The sequence below is a fragment of the Rattus norvegicus genome, chromosome 2 (assembly GCF_021556685.1).
Source record: "Rattus norvegicus strain SHRSP/BbbUtx chromosome 2, alternate assembly SHRSP_T2T, whole genome shotgun sequence".
Classification (NCBI taxonomy): Eukaryota; Metazoa; Chordata; class Mammalia; order Rodentia; family Muridae; genus Rattus; species Rattus norvegicus.
The window spans coordinates 184,627,239-184,644,272 of record NC_141535.1 but is presented as its reverse complement, the minus strand read 5'-3'; the positions used below and the strand labels follow the sequence as shown (position 1 = coordinate 184,644,272).

Here is a 17,034-nt window from a genome sequence, read left to right as displayed (position 1 = left end):
TTATGTGAGTTGGATAATGTGCCCTGATAGGGAGGGGTGAGTCAGAACTGGGGAAGCTTTCTCAGGGAAGAGGCAGCACTGACAGACAGATGGAAAGAGCAGTCTTCCTTCATCTTGTGTGTTTGTGCCTTTTGTATGCTGGACTTAACCCCTTCCAAGCACTCTCACCCCCCCAGAAGCAACAAGACGCAGATGGCTAACTAAGGACTTTATTTCAAACAAAAATTAAAAATTAAAAAAAAAAAATGAGAGCTATTTCCCTGGGTGTGAGGAAAGGATCAGGGTGAGAAATTTCCCCATGGCTAAGCCAATACCCTCAATATATTAGAGGGATCGTGTCAGTTCCCTTCCTTACCCCCATGATGGGGAACCTAAGCAAGTGCAGGACCCACCTGTCGGGAATGTGGGCTAGGGGTCAGCCCCCAGATGGGGACAGAGTTGGGCAGCAGCATGGCCAAACATAGGATTAAGTCCTAAGTACCAAGAACCCACTCCTCCCATCTTGCTGGGACCCAGGGAAAGTAAAAGATGGTTTTGTAGAAAACCTCTGAGATCCCCGAGGGGAAGAAGGTTCCAGTCCTCCTCATGTTCATCATCTCTGTTCTCTGGAGGGCAGTGAGTCCTGGGATCTGTCAGGTGGCAATACTGACACAGCAAGAGGTGGGGAAGCCCCAGCAAGTCTGGACCCCATGGTTGGCTCTCCTACCCTTTGGCCAGCTCTCATGGTTACCACATGATCCTTTGTGTTTTTTGCCTTCCATTTCCCTTGGGTAGGTGGTTAGGTAGGTGGGATTTTGTGATTTAGGTTTTCTTAGGCAAGGGTCCTCCTAAGGAGGGTGCCTTCAATCCCACCACTTCTGGGCCTGAAAGTGGTGTCACATGATGCCATTGGTGAGGTACTGGAAGCCATCGTAGAGTTTGGTGGTGATGGACCTCATGCTGCCGTCCACCATCTGCTCCACCAGCAGCTGCAGCTGCTCCTCAGTCATGCTCATGTGGAACCTCTCTTTGAGGTTGCGAATGGTGCTGGAGCCATGGAAGCAAGGAAGCTGAGAACCTGGGGGAGGATGGGGGGAGCAGGGGCAATTAAAGGTCATGGACAATTAGGAAGGCAGGCCAGTAGTTAGTAGCCACAGGGAAAAGAGCTAGAGGTATCAAGAGTACTCCTTCCCTCCCCACCACCCAGATCCTTGATGGTGTAGAGCAATTGTGCTTGTGCAGAGAAAACCAATCAGGAAGTCTTGTTTTCAGCCCGTCCTCATCCCATACTCCTTAGTTCCTCTGAAAGTGGGAGTATGTGGGCAGGATAGGGAAAGGCAAGCCCACAACTTCCCCCAGTAAGCATTCGAGAGACGCCTTAGGGCCCAGAGGGAAGGAAGGCTGGGAGGAGCATCTGGGAATGGGCCCTGCACTTATCTGGTTGCAGGCCTCTGCCTATGCTAGGTTTGACACTCACAGATGACCTGAGCCACCGTCACCACGGGGCCAGACAGAGATGCTCCTGAGCAACGTCGGCAACCTGTGGGGTAGGGGCAAGGATGGGGAGGAGGAGGCTGGCAGCTGAGGTAGAGTAAGCATCTGGAGTCTGGGGTAGGGGGAAGAAGAGGGGCCCAGAGGAACTGGAAGAGGAGGGAGTCCTGTGCAAAAAACTGAGGTACTGAGGAAGTGGCAAAGTGAAAGGAAAAAGGCAGGGAAGATCAGAGCAGGATAGGATAGGTGGTGGTCGAGGTCAGGGCAGTCAGGCCAAGTGTAATGGGAGAAAGGTGGGTAGAAGTAACAGAGAAGGGCGAAGGAGACTGAGGCATAGAGTTGACTGGAAGAATGGGACAACCAGGAGGCTGAAGGTGGGTCTGTTTTCTCATGAGGGTACCTAAGAGCTTTCTGCTATTCCTTTTCTCCTGCCCCTCCTCCAAAACCAGTTCTGCCAGGGTGAAGAATGTTCTAAGAGGGAAATGGAGACCCCCCTGAGAAATGTTCCCCCACCTGAGTCTTGAGGTGGAGTCAACTTCCTAAAAGTTCTAAATTGCAGGCAACCCAACCTGAGGCCCCAGGCCAGGGCCCCCCAGAGCCACACCTTGCTGCATGATCTCCACAATCTGTACCACCTTGTCCATGTGTTTGCGAGCAGCGATCAGCCCTTGCAGCATGAGCATCTTATAGTAGTTGAACATATCACCGTTCAGGCCGCCCATTACCTGGAAGCAAGGAGAGGGTCTGCACAGAGAAATTCTAGTGGGTTCTTTTCCTGTGGGCCTCTCAAACTTCCTTTTCTTAAGGCAATCATGTTAAATTTCACTATCGCTATCTTCACATTTTTTTCCCGTAAAAAAGCTCCCGGGAAATCCTGCTTCATCCTGACTTATTGGCATTTCTGTTCTGTTCCTAATTTCGGGGAGCCCATCAGCTCCTCTCAGAGGAAGAACACAGTGGCCCTTGGAAGTACCTCTCTTTTTTTGACTTACATCCACAAATTCTGTGGTCAGCTTAAAGGCTGACGTCTCGAAGCCCAGGTTTCGGGGTGAGCTGGAAAGGATGAAGCCAAAGTCGATGTGGATGATGTGACCTTCTGCGTCCAGAAGGATGTTCCCATTGTGCCTGAGGAAGAGGCAACAGTAAGTTTGGCTTAGGCTGGATCTCAAGCTGCAACACTGGCCTCACTATACTGGTCAGGGGAGGCCTCAGCCATGTTTCCTGTTGCTTACAAGTCTGGGTCAATTTCCTAGGACCTAAAACTAGTAACAAAAGGAAGTTAGAAAGCTACAAAGAAAGACTGGGGTATGAAATTCAGTTATTACCAGCTTAATAAAAGTAGTTTTAAGATTATCCAAAGGCTGAGGGTGGTAGAGTGCTTGCCTGTAATGCTTTTTCCTGCTTTGTTCCCTAACACAACATAGGCTGAGTGTGAATGATGGCACATGCCTGTAATTCTAGCATTTGGGAGGTCGAGTCTGGAGGAGCCTAAATTGAGGGTCATTCTCAAAGAGGCCACACTTGACACATGCTAATCTCTCCCAATTGTACTTCTAGTACCCAGACTTGATTCTGACTTAAGTAGTAAGCATGCAGGTAAGAAGAAAAGGTTTCTGAGGTTCCAGCAGCTCACAAGGTCCTCATTCATAATCAGTTTACCTGGTTGATTTTTTTTGAGATAGGGTTTCACTATGCGGCCTCAGATGGTCTGATACTCACTACATCGTACCAAATTGGCCTCAAACTCAGTCATCTGCCTCTGCCTCCTGGGTGCTGGGATTCTTTCAATTCTTAATTAGTCCATGGCAGAACCAAAGTTCCATCAGGAGAGGGCAACAGTTTATGTATGTGGGTCCTTAAAGGTGCACTTGTGTGTGGATGCCAGAGTCCATGTAGGCATTGTTCCTAGTAACTTTTTTTTTTTTTTTTTTTACTGTAGCCCTGCCTGACTGGTCTGTACTTGCTAAATTAACTTCAAAGTCTCAGAGATCCACCTGCATCAGTCTCCTCAGTATTGGGATCCCTAGGGCAGCTCACACACTAAATCCTTTGGTTTCTGCTTCCCCACCTGGCATTAAAATGTGTCACCCCACCAGGGATTTTTATGTGGGTTCTGGGGATTGAACCCAGGTACTCATGATTTTATGGTAATAACTTTATGGGCTGAAGTTACTTCTTCAGGCTCTCCTCTCCCCTAAAGATACGTTGTACTGTAGCCCATGCTGGCCTGGATTTACTGTTGTGGCCTAAGTCTGCCTCAGCCTCCCAAGTACTAAGATCATATGAATGAACCATCATGTGTGCTGAAAAAACTTTAAATGTAAAACAGTGGGGCAAATTACATTAAAAAAAAATCTTAGGAGTGGCATACTACAGGCCAGCTGTAGTTAGAGGAAGATACCTCAGGTTTTTGTGATTCCCACGTCAATGTCAGTAGGAAGAACAATTAGCATGCTAATCATGTGATGCCTGGCCTATTCAGCATGACCAGTCTTTTCGATATCAATAGAAGCTCTGTTAGGCCAAGCACTCATGCCCAAGCTGAAGGCCACCTCTGAGTTGGTCAGACTGGCTGAAAGGAGGGGTAGAGAGAGAGCAAGACCCACCTGAGTTGTGGGAAAGCACTAACAATGTAGCAGTACCCACACAATCTAGAGAGCAGAACAATTCTAGATGTCTAGACCCAGTAGAAAACAAGTGACTCCACCCCCACCCGGAATGCCTAGTGATAGGCAGTTTCTCTCATTCTCTTAACTACCTGGCCAGGCCTAGCTTCTACCCACAAAGCTGTCTTGAGACTCCTTTCAACATAGAGGGTTTTGTTTTGTTTTTAATTGTCCTAATTTACTGTTTCTAATTTGTTTTGACAGTGACTTTTTTTGGATAAATTTTAAAAAATGTATTTATATTTCACCTTTTAAAATTCAGAACATAACAAATTCCATTTACTGGAAAGTCTACTATTAGAAACCCCTGAAGTGCATTAATAAAGCGAGGTAAGTTTCTTGGTTGCACAGTGGACATGCTCTTTTTTAGTTCCCCCAAGTGACAGTTGTGTCCAATTTTGCTCCAAATTTCTATTAAGATCTTATTGCCTGGATACACCAGAGTGAACATTTTTTTCCAGAAATAAGAGTGAGTAAAGAACTGAATTTTTTTTTCTTTTCTTTTTTCTGGAGCTGGGGACTGAACCCAGGGCCTTGCGCTTGCTAGGCAAGCGCTCTACCACTGAGCTAAGTCCCCAACCCTAAGAACTGAATCTTAACATTGGACCCAACCAAGTGATAAGACATAAAAATTTTGGCCCAAATGGGTCCTACCTTTGTTGAGTTACCTTTCCTTTATATAGGCAGAGACCCACAAAAGGCTGGGTGACATACAAAAGAAATCCATATGCCTTTGCTGGTTTTTTGTTAGTTGATGTGTTTAAATTTTTTTTTTTCTTTTTGAGACAGTTTCATGTACCCCAAGCTGTCCTGGAACATAGGAGGATGACCTTGAACTTCTGCTGTGTCTCCCAAGTGTGTGCCACTCACTGTGCTTGGTTTTAGAGTACTGGAGACTGAATCCTGCCTGGGCTTTGTGCATTCTAGGTGAACTCCCTACAACCAAGTCACACACTCACTCCTTCCCATACCATCCCCGCTTTTAAAAGCAGTTTGGGGAGATGGCCCAACAGGAAAGAGCACTGGCTCCTCTTCTTCAGAACCAAGGCTTGACTCTGGAGACTCACATGACGGCTCACTGTCATCCAGTTCCAGGGCGGCTGGTACTCTCTTTTGGCCTTTGTGGCTATGAGGCATGCAGATGGTGTACAGACATACATGCAGGTAAAACATTTACATAAAGTAGAAATACAGTTAAAAAAAAAAAAGAAGCAGCTCTGGGAAGTTCTACTAACGAACAATTTTGAATGATTTACTTTTTCTGGGCCTGTTTTAGCATGTTTGTATTAATGTTAAAATCACCTGATGGGGGCTGGAGAGATGGCTCAGTGGTTAAAGAGTAGTTAAGCTCTCCTTTAAGAGAACCCAGGTTCAATTTTCAGCACCTATAGTGCAGCTCACAACTTTAACTCCAGTTCCAGAAGACCTGACATCCTCACACAGACATACATGCAGGCAAAACACCAATGCACATGAAAAATAAAAGTCACCAGACCAATGACTGCACACTCTGGTACACTCTGCATGCTATGCTGAAGAAGATACTATTGCTACTGTAATGACAAGCAACAGTTTTGGCCAACATGGCACACTCCTCTATTTCAGACTGACTTAAAGCAGGACAGTTATGAGGATGACTGATTTTACTTTGTTTTGTGTAATCATGTTGAGTATGTGATTTTTATAGCAAGTTGGAGCCTAGACCTAGTTGATGAACACCAACAACTTTCTTTTACTTGTGGCCACTTCTTATGAGATGGTCCTCAGTTGTCTTTTTTTTTTTTTTTTTTTTTTGAGATAGGGTCTCATGTGGTCCAGGCCTCAAATTCCCCACATAGCTAGGATGATCTTGAACTTCCTGCCACTGCCTCCCAGTGTGAGGTCTACAGGTCATCATGCCTGGTTTATGTGGTAGTGGGGATCAAGTCCAGCGCAAACGTGAGCTATATCACCATCTCAGATTATTCCTTTTACGTTGTTAGGAACAGTTTATCAGGGCTGGAGAAATGGTTCAGTGGTTAAGAGCATTGGTTGTTCTTCTAAGAGGACCTGGGTTCAAATTCCCAGCATCCACAGTGGCTAACAACTATCTGTAACACTACTCCAAAGGGAGCTGATGCTTTTTGGCTCTGCTGGGCACACTACGCTAATTATACACAGACATACATGCTGGTAAAAAGTTCATACACTTTAAAAAAGCAGAATAAAAAATGGTTATCAGCTCTCTGCCTTGCCAAAGAACAGGCTTTCATCTTCCAAACATTTTCTTTTTGGTGGTGTTATTTACTTTTATCTTTACATATCAGTTTCTGAAGTGAAATTCCTGACGTCTAACTAGTGCCAGCTTTCCTGCTCCCCACTCACTGAATCCTGGAGCTGAGCCCTGGGACAGCCTAAAACTTTCAGTCAAGATCCATGTGATTACACTCTCCCTCAGCTCTCAGACATACAGCCCTCTCATTTCCTTGTAGGCCCAGCAGAGAGGGCTATAGGCTCCCAAAGCTCCTACTGATACTTATCTTCCTCTTGAGGAAGCACTCCCCTAACAGGGTTTTCACTTGATGTAGGTGGGTATCCATGATGTGCAGTCACTAAATAGATGCTAGACTTTGAGAAGCTGCTCAACTGACTAACGTTAATGGGCTGCCATGTCACTGGGAGCCCTGGAGACATAGGTCATCAATTTTTTTTAAATGGTGTGTGTGTATGTCTGCATGCGATCGCGAATGTACGTATATGGCACGCGCCATACGTGAAGATCAGATGACAACTCTATGGAGTTGGTTCCAGGGATTAAACAATACCATTTGCCCACTGAACCAACTTGCCAGGCCCCAGCCATGGTATGTTCAGGGAAAGGTTCAACCAAAAGAAGCATTCAGGCCACAGACCCCAAACCACTTGCCTGTAGATACTTTTAGATGACAGAGCATGTGTGGAGTCATTATTAATGTATAAAATGCTTCACCTATGTGAGGTTAGGCCTCATAAAATTCATGTGGTATGGAAAAAAATGACAATCTAGACAAAACAAAAGATACTAAAAAACTGTGGAAATTCGAGACAGGAGAGATGGCTCCGTGGCTAAGAGCATGGGCTGCTCCTTCAGAGGATGCTGCGTCACTTCCCAGCACCCACATGGAGGTATACGACTGGCGAGAACTCCAGTCCTAGAGCATCCAATGCCACTTCTGGCCTCCACTGGCAATAGGTGCACAGACAGACATACATGCAGGAAAAACAGCCAAACACAATTAAAAAAAAAGTTTGCACTAACTACGTTCCCAGAGGTCCTGAGTTCAATTCCCAGCAACCACATGGCAATGTCATCTGATGCCCTCTTCTGATGTGTCTGAGGACAGGTACAGTGTACTCATAAATAAAATAAATCTTTAAAATTTTTTTTTTTTTTGAAAAATCATGGAGTGAGTAGAAAGGGGAGTGTATGACTGGGAATTTCAAGTTTATCTCTATAGAATCCCTCATTCATTTCCTTTTTTGCTTTTGGTCACTGACACTGGTACCAGGCTCCGTTATCTCTTGCTTTCTTGTTAAGGACTTAGTCACACCAACCCTCATCCTCAGCACCATACAGCATCAACAAAGACCAGAACACATCATTCCTATCCTGCAAAATAAAATTCTCCCTGAGTGTGGTGGCAGAGGTCTTTAATCCCAGCACTCAGGAGGCAGAGGCAGGAAGAACTCTGTGAGTTCAAGACCACCCTGGTCTACATATCAAGTTTCAGGACAGCCAGGGTCACAAAGAAAGACCCTGTCTCAAAACAAAAAACCCCAGACGCTTCAGCCACATGTACTGCCGATGTCACTGCCTGCTATCCATGTTTTGATGACACTTCCTCATCTTCCCCCACAACTTCATCTGTCCTCACCTTTATCTTTTCTCCCTATTCCCTCAAATGTTCACCCCTATAAATCCTGTTTCCTTCTCACTTTCTCTAGCACTTGTCAGTTTTCCTCTTTGGTTTAATGTCACACAAACAGATCTTCCCTAAAAATACATTGTCTCACCAACTGAGAACTACATGTGAAGGGAAAGAGAAGAGCCCTCTGAAAGATGAGATGAAGGGCACAAGTCACTTACCTGTCCTTGACTTGTAATAGGTAGCAGACCAAGCAGTAGCCAGCACAACTTTGCACAAAATTGCGCTGGGCACTGAGGAATGCCTCAGTGGTGTAACTGCCATGCTCCTGCAGGAAGTAATCGAGCAAGGAGAGCTGTGACTGTTTCTTCACCTGGTGGATGGACACAGCGTTGACTACTGGTTCAATCATGCCACTGTCAGCTGAAATCACAAGAATCTTATATGGCTTGATCCAAAGAGGCACTCGCTCCTGTTCCCAAATGGACTGTGAAGAGACACAAAGGTATTGAGAGTGGCTCATCTTTCTCCAAACTAGAGAATAACATTTTCTTTTCAACTTCTCTCCTTGGTGTCTTGGACTGCAGGACATTAAATAAGTCACACTCACTGACCTCCTAAGAACCAGGAAGTTTTCTGTGTGAGACAGGGACTCATATAGGCCAACCTTGAATTCCTGAGCCCTGTCTCCACATGTTCTAGGATTACAGGTGTACACAACCACAAATAACAGAACTGGGAAGTTTAAAAGGAAGTTCAGGGCCTGGCAAAGGGAAGGAACTACACAGAGAGGTAAGAAAAAGGTAGAGAGAACAGGAGCTCTACCACCTAAGTAGGGAGAGTAGGAGCTTTGGATATATGTTTGAGTAATGAAAAGACGGGGCTTTAGGGGCTGGAGAGATGGCTCAGCGGTTAAGAGCACTGACTGCTCTTCCAGAGGTCCTGAGTTCAATTCTCAGCAACCACATGGTGACTCACAATCATCTGTAAAGGGTATCTAATGCCCTCTTCTGGGGTATCTGAAGACAGCGACAGTGTACTAATATAAATAAAATCAATAAATCTTAAAAAAAAAAAAAAGACGGGGCTTTAGGGGCAGAGAAAGTACTTTAGAAAATGAAAATACTTTTGGATAGGGTGGCATAAGCCTGTATTCCCAGCAGCTGGAAAGTAGAGGCAGAAAGATCATAAGTTTGAGGTCAACCGTGATTACAGCCCAGTCAGAGGTCAGCCTGAATTACATGAGACCTTGTCTTCAAAACAAAACAAAATGAAAGTACTTAAGCCACATGTCATATACTGCTTATAATCTTAGCATTTGGGAAGCTGAGGCAGGAGTAATGGGATGACACAAGAATAGTAGTGGCTGGGAGTGTAAAGGGTACAAAACAAGTTCTATTTGGCTACAAGTGAGATCCTTTCTAAAAAACAAAACCAAAATCAAGAGAAAGTTAGTTCAAGTTACTTCTATCCCTCAAGAAACCTACAAATATACAGAATTGGATTGAACATATCATCAACCCAGGTGATAAATATCTCAACACAGTTTGGCCAGGCACTGTGGTGCACATCTGTAATCCTAGTACTCAAGTTGATGTATGGCTTCATTGTCATGAGTTCAAGGCCAGCCTGGACTACTTAATAAGTTCCAGATAAACTTGAACTACAGTGACCCTGTCTCAGAAAGACAAAGCAGCAGATGGAGAGATGGCTCAGGGGCTAAGAGCACCTCCTGCTCCTGCAGGGGGTTTGGGTTCAGTTCCTAGAACCCATGCGGCTTCTTACAACTAACTCCAGGTCCAGGAGAATCTGACACCCTGTTCTGGCCTCCATGGACACTGCACACACATGTTATGCAGGCAAGCATGCCAGGAAAACACCCATATACATAAATGAAAATATATGTTTTTTAAAAAGACAAAACAAAACCCAAACAGTTGAGCACAATGTAAGTCCATCCATCCTAGATCATTTGGGAGGTTCTGGCTTAAAGTACAAATCCAAAGTTTAGTGGTACATGCATATCATCCTAGCCTTGGGAAGTGAAGGCAGGGGATCAAGGGTACAAGTCCATTTTTGCTATAATTGAGTTCAAGGCCAGCCCAAATTACAAGATCCTATCTGAAATCACACCCCTCAATCAAAAAAGACAAAAACAAAACAAAACAAAACAAAACAAAAAAAACAATAAAGAAAAAAAAAAGAAAAAAAAAAAAGACAAATGTGGCACTCTGACATTCAATATCAGAATAGGGCAGATGCAGTTCCAGAAAAAACCAGCAGAGGCCACCATGGCACTGTTCATTATGTGGCTGTGCTTCTCTGGAGAAAGGCAAACCAGTTTCAGCGTAATCTTCCCATGCAGACCTGGGTAGAGAGCAGGTACCCAGCAGAGCTCCCTGGAGCCTTTCCTTTCAGTGCCCCCTTCCCTGTGTTTTTTGTTTCCTTTCTCTACTGTGCTGAATTCTCTTCCTTTTCCTTACCTGCAGTTGTTTCAACACCTGGAAAGCCAGCAGCTCCTGGCGAAGGTCATCTCCACACTTGACAATGACTGAAAGGAGTCGCCAATTGGGAAGATGGCCATACGGGGAACCTTCTCTGATCCTCCTGTGAAGAAAGCATTCACAGGATGATGCCAGGGTAAGGACTCAGACCACAGAGGAAGCCTGATAGTGTTTAGAGGTAGAGGGGCAAGGGCGGAAGTGAGCCCCTGAAGAAGTGAGCCTTGGAATATGAGGGGAGTACTCGGACCACTCTCCACCCTCTACTCTCCTCACCGCACTTTCTCCTGCCAGGGCTCTTTGAGGGCGACTGCAGAAGGGTCTTCAGGGTCTCGTTTGAAGGCTGTGGGAGTGTGAGCCAGCTGTTCTGAAAGGCGCCGTCTAGCAGGAAGAAAACACAATTTACTTAGAAGTTATCTCAGAGCTGCACGTCCCCTTTCCCTTGCCTGTTTCTAGATTCCTGGTAGAGTCTTGGTGCTGGGAAAGCCAGAGAAGGAAGCTTAGTCAATGGTACCACTGTGCTAACCTGGTAGTTTGTGATCACGTTAAAATGTAGAGAGCCTGGCTTTCCTCATTCCTCTATCCCAATATTGATTCACAATAGGCATGACTCCAGAATCTGCATGTATAACAAGATTTCCTCTCTGCCTTCAAAGAGAAGGATTACACTTGGGGGGTCTCACTTTGATTATTGGAACTGAACCCATGGTCTTTCACATGCCAGTCAAGTGCAACTTGAAGAAGTGAAACTCAAATACCCTCTGGGGCACTTTCTTCTTTTTGGAACTCTTTCTCTTTTTTTTTTTTTTTTCCTTTTCTTTGGAGCTGGGGACCGAACCCAGAGCCTTGCACTTGCTAGGCAAGCGCTCTACCACTGAGCTAAATCCCCAACCCCTGGAACTCTCTTAAAATGTCATTTCTTTTTGTAGTAGCTCAAGCAATGTCTCAGCTCCACCATCAGGGCCTCAAGGACAGAACAAGGACAGAATAAGATAAAGGAGAGAGACACAAGGCTGGCAGCTGGTGACAAACACAGGACAAAGAGAGGCAGAGTGAAGAAGATGAAGGATGATGTGATCGGGCCATACCTGATGTCCCCTGCCGCAATGAACACAGGCTCCTTGCTCTCCTGGCTGGTGATGCTGTCCACCGAGAACTGAGAGATGTTGTCACAGCTGTTGGTGTGCACTTCTGGGAGCTGGGGAGAGCAGATCAGAAGTGCTAAACATGGATCTTCCTCTTGCCCCTGCTCACTTGCCACTACCTACCTGTGGCATGGTGGCCTACCACTCCCATCCAGCCTTCTCCCAAGCCACCATGGTTCCACATCACTATGGCCTTCAGTCATGGATCCCATGGCAGCAATCTCAAAGTGTGAACTAGTCCAAGAGAATTCATGGAATTGCATAAAATGCAGATTCTCAGTTCTCACCATCAGCCCAAATTAGAACTACTGGGAATGAAATCTAGAAGCTGAATTTTTGTAAACTTTCTAGAATAATCCCAACACTCTCTAAGAACAGTCTCAAATCCTGCTTTCCCAGCTTCCACACCACACCCAGATGTATTTCTTCAGGCAAAATCTCCACTCTAATCTCCTCACTTTGAATTATAAAATATTCTTCTGGGCCCCAAGAAGTCTCTGTTCTTCCTTTTACAAAGTGCTCTCAATTCCACCTGCCATCTAATACCCAGTGACGCGTGTCTTCATTTTTCTTCTTTTTTTTTATTTTCTTTTTTCTTTTTTTCGGAGCTGGGGACCGAACCCAGGGCCTTGCGCTTACTAGGCAAGCGCTCTACCACTGAGCTAACTCCCCAACCCCTTCATTTTTCTTCTTAAGTGTCTTCGTGTAACCTCGACTGGACTGTAAGAAAGACAGAGATCTGTCTTTTTCACCAAATGCTACCACAGAAAATCCTGCCCCGCTTTTCTTCCGACTGCCTCATAATAAAGCTGGAGTTTCTTCCCATGGCTGACAGAGCTGAGTGAGTGCACTGCTCGGCAGGTCTGTGCCGGCCTCTCTAGCCTCACTCATCCCTGCTTCTCACCTCACACTACACATCCAGTGCATACCAGTTTCTTTTCATTCCGACCATGGCCATGCTCCATCTTCTCTTTCTCGGTCTGAATGCTCTTTGTTCTGCTAATTCCAAACATGCTTTAAGCCTCAGCTGAAAGATTACTTCCTCCAAGAAATCTTTTGATTCCCATGCCAAGTCTGAGTAAGCACTTCTCCACCTTTGTGCACTCCCAGAATGTCTCATGCTCCCTGTTACAACGCAGATCACACCAGACTACAACTGTCAGCTATCTGGTCTGATTCTGTTAGCACATAAACTCTTGCAGGCTTATACCAAGTCTCACTCACTAGCATATAGTACTCGTGATCCTTCTGTTTCAACTTTTTAGGTGAGATTATAGCTGTGAGTCACTACACCCAGCTATAAATATTTGTTTCTTTTTTAAATATTTTATGTTGATGAGTGTTTGCTTATGTGTACCATGTATGTGCAATGTCCACAGAAGCCAGAAGAGGGCACCAGGTCCCCGAACTGGAGTACTGACAGTTGTGAGCCACTACAAAGGTGCTGGAAAAGGAACCCATTTCTCCACAAGAGGTCTCCGGCCCTTTATATATTTGACTGAATGCATGCATAGCTTGTCAGTCTCTGCTGTCCTCAACTTTATATAGCAGATGTTTCTTAAATGTTTTATTAATTTCCCCTAAGTCTAGCTGTTCTTCCTTATATTCAGCCTGAACTCCTGCTGTAAGAGAGCAAACTTGAACCTGTTCCAACCAGCTCTTCAGAGCTTTCCTTCTCACCCTGCTACTATGTACAAATATTCACAGGGACACAATATTCATGTGCCTCACTCTGCTAACACGGTATCAAAAGCTCCCGTGCCCCCAGGACTATCTCCTTGGAGTTCCTCACCTCCACCTGCAGCTCGCCTATGTCATCCACCGACCAGGCTTCATCGTCATTGTCATAATTGGGCACAGTGCTGAAGCTGCCAGCCCGCTGCTCGTGAGTGATACCACATTCCGGCAGGTTCTCCACAGACCTCGTACTCCGAATTCGGTTTTCAGGAATCCGGGCAGGAACATTAGTTGTGTCGAAGTTTTCACATTCAAGAACTTCCACATAGATCAGGTAGGGAGCCTGGGTGGGGGAAGAGAGCACTGGCCACTACTTCCCTATCTAAGTTCTACTGACACTGTTCTTTCCGTCCACTCTTGAGCAGTCCATTATGACGGTTGACAACATGCACAGGTAGCAACTTGCATCACATTTGGGTAAAGGGTGCACATGCCTTCTGAGCCTCCTCTCAGGGCTTCAGAGCACATGTGCAACCAGGAAAAACAGTCTCAACTACCAGTGAGTCTTTCCGAGAGGCCCAGAAGCTCTGTGGGCTCATGCTAAAGTCAGGGCCCAGGAAGGTAGACACAAAAACTGGATAAAGTGAGATGTATCTTACAAAGAAAATCCTAGTTTTCAATACTTCCTCTGCAAGGAGAGTGTGAGCCATGAGGACTATTCCAGTGGGAATTGGAAACATTTTCCCTAACAGGAACTGGAAGCATTTCTTTCCTTTCTGTTCACTCTGATCAAAATAGTCTTATAAACTTTTTCCTTTACATATATGGTGATTGTGCCTGGTTAGGCTAAAAGTTAAGAGAAAGGCTGGAGAAGCTACCAAAAGGAGGGTAAGGAGTAGGTGAAAAGCCCCTCTCCCTCAATATGGCACAAGACAAACTGAAATTATTAGGCTACTTTGGCCCATAAAAACAAGATTCAAGAAGTTGGGCAGGAGGGTTCTCAGGTTCTCAGCATCACAAGAGCAGTGAGGTAGAGTCACCTTTAGCACATGCGCCATAAACTAAACGTGTTCTAGCACGGCAGTGAGGAGCAATGCCTGAGCAACCATGGGAATGCAGTCAGGTGAGGGAAGGGTCTGGGTGAGAGCCACTTACCTTATCCTTGGAATTGAGGACAACAGCTTGTGTGTGGGGCACACGGACCACGTGGTGGTCAAAGCCAGCTGTGGGCAGCCAGACTCGGGCAGGGAGCTTATGGTTGAGCAGGGAAAGTTCTGAGATCAGCCTTTGTGTTTTTTGCTCTTTAGTGGGGAGCGTGGCCAGCCGTTTGCCGATTGCCATCAAGGACTTGATGAATTCTCGCTCAGGGGCCAGCCGGACAGGCTACAGAGGGATGAGATTAAACCAAAGATGGTAAAGGAAACCTTGAAAAGTGTGGCCTGTCCCTCTTATGTCCTCCTGGCCAGGGACCCTAGTATTTAAAGAACCCCAGAAACGGAGCTACCTTTGGCTGTGACAGGAGTTTCCACCCTACTCTTCTCAGCTTGAATTGGGAGAACATGGCCCTTTTCTGAAGGCTACTTCCTGGGGACTCAAGATGGCCTGAGCTCAGCTCACTGGGACAGAGTCCTTTCCTTGGAACAGAGTCCTCAAAACCAAGCCTTTAGTACAGGCAAGGGGACAAGGCCTCAAAAGGCCATCCAGGACCTCAGACACATCTGGGTCTGGGTCTGTGCTAATGGGCTCTGCCAGGCCCCAAAATCTAGGGTAAGGGGCCTGAATCAGTATTTTCCCATTCAAAGAAGGAAGATGCTCTTTACCCCAAGACTTCTATTGTTCTCCATGGCACGCCCCCCAACCACCCCCACTCTTGTAAGGGCTAAGTGCACATGCAGGATGGAAAGAGGATGCGCAAACTTTATTAATGAGGGCATAATCTATGGGAAAAGAGAAGGAAGGTGGAGGGTGGTTTGCATAGGTGGATGGAGAAAGCAACAGCTCTTTCAGCTCTCAATGGCCCTTCTAAAGCTGTCTCTAGCAAGCCTCCTGGTTCTTCTCCTCCTCTGCCTCTCAGACACCAGGCTTCCCTAAGCCTGGTTCCTCATGTCAGGTATTTCAGCAGTTCCCAGAAAGGCCAAAGTCAGTCTGCAGACTAAGGTAGGGTGGGGAGAAAGATGGACTCAGATAGACATGAGTAAGAGTTCTATTAGTCTAAGCCTTTCTATGACAGGGACCTTTACCAAAACCACTAAGCTGGACAGAACGGTGTACAACTCTAATCCTAGTTCCTTGAAAGGCAAGGCAAGGAAGATCACAAGTTGGAGGCCAGCCTGGGCTCTATAGCAAGAACCTGACTCAAACAAACAAAACCCCATACACTGATGGCATGGTGACCCACATTCTAGCACTCAGGAGGCTGACACAGGAGGATTGCCACAAATTCCAGGCCGACTTGGATTAGTGATCGCTAGGTCAGCCAGTACTACATACCAAAACCCTGTGTCAAAACAAAATCAAAGAGACTTACTACATAACTCCATACTCTTTTTCTTTTTTGGAACTGGGGACCGAACCCAGGGCCTTGCGCTTCCTAGGCAAGCACTCTACCACTGAGCTAAATCCCCAACCCCACAACTCCATACTCTTATCATGTCTCCTCAGCTACACAGAACAATCTCTTCTTTTTGGGATAAAATTTCATTTATCAGGATTTTTCTCTCCCTTTCTCTCCCTTTCTCTCCCTTTCTCTCCCTTTCTCTCTCTCTCTCTCTCTCTCTCTCTCTCTCTCTCTCTCTCTCTCTCTTTCTTCTTCTTCTTCTTCTTCTTCTTCTTCTTCTTCTTCTTCTTCTTCTTCTTCTTCTTCTTCTTCTTCTTCTTCTTCTTCTTCTTCTTCTTCTTCTTCTTCTTGGTGCAAGAGTCTTGGGTGGAACTCATTATGTAGACTAAGCTGGTCTTGAACTCACAGGAATCCTCCTGCCTCTACCTTCTCAGTACTAGGATTAAAGTTTGCTTATTTTTCTGACTCAGTTTTTACCCTCACTGCTCAGTATTACAAAAAAAAAAAGAAAAAAAAGAAAAAAAGAACATTTTTTGTTTTCTTTTTTGACATTAAGAACAAACTTTATTCAAGACTTCTTTTGTTAATGAAAAAATTATTTCAAGAACTTCATCCACGAATATACAATCTATGGCTTCCACCTAACTAAACCCCTCTACTCTCTCTTGAAGTCATGATTTTGTCTATAATAAACACCATTTTTTAAGAAGTAGATTTATTCAGAGTTTGGACACACTGGGAGCAGAAAGACCCAGTTTTTCACCCCATCTTCCTTATATAGTTTACAATATTATAGAAAAGATGAAACTACTAGGCTTGGAAACTGTTTTTGTTTTTGAGACAGGGTCTCACTGTGTAGCTCTGACTGGCCTAGCCGTCAAACTCAGAGATCTGCCTGCCTCTGCCTCTGTATGTGCTGGGATTAAAGCCACATACTACCACACCTGGCTAATTTTTTAAGAAATTATATATGTGCATGGGTGTCTGCTGACATGTACGTCTAATACCATGTGTGTGCAGTGCCCATGCAGACAAGAAGAGGGCATCAATCCTGAGACTGAAGTTACACATGGTTGTAAACCATCATGTGGGTACTAGGAATCAAACCCAGGTCCTCTGTAAGAGTAATCGATA

At 45.4% G+C, this 17,034-nt stretch overlaps 1 protein-coding gene and 1 long non-coding RNA gene across 19 annotated transcripts in view; one reads left to right on the top strand and one right to left on the bottom strand.

Annotated features, from left to right (window-relative positions):
• Positions 1-193: 193 nt before the first annotated feature.
• Pi4kb (phosphatidylinositol 4-kinase beta) overlaps positions 194-17,034 on the bottom strand; it is a 32,150-nt gene continuing 15,309 nt past the window's right edge. For 15 of the 18 annotated variants that reach the window (XM_087635177.1, XM_087635162.1, XM_087635209.1 and 12 more), the window contains 9 exon segments: positions 14,499-14,726; positions 13,459-13,686; positions 11,610-11,719; positions 10,798-10,902; positions 10,504-10,627; positions 8,242-8,507; positions 2,463-2,595; positions 2,075-2,195; positions 194-1,057 (listed from right to left, as the gene is read on the bottom strand). In XM_087635177.1, the coding sequence (XP_087491303.1) occupies positions 876-1,057; positions 2,075-2,195; positions 2,463-2,595; positions 8,242-8,507; positions 10,504-10,627; positions 10,798-10,902; positions 11,610-11,719; positions 13,459-13,686; positions 14,499-14,726 (1,497 nt within the window). In that variant the 3' untranslated portion in view covers positions 194-875. 18 annotated transcript variants of the gene reach the window in all.
• LOC102547008 (uncharacterized) lies at positions 8,355-12,156 on the top strand. The gene is made up of 3 exons (XR_015676517.1): positions 8,355-8,525; positions 10,510-10,660; positions 11,451-12,156. It is a non-coding gene; the product is annotated as an uncharacterized LOC102547008 (long non-coding RNA).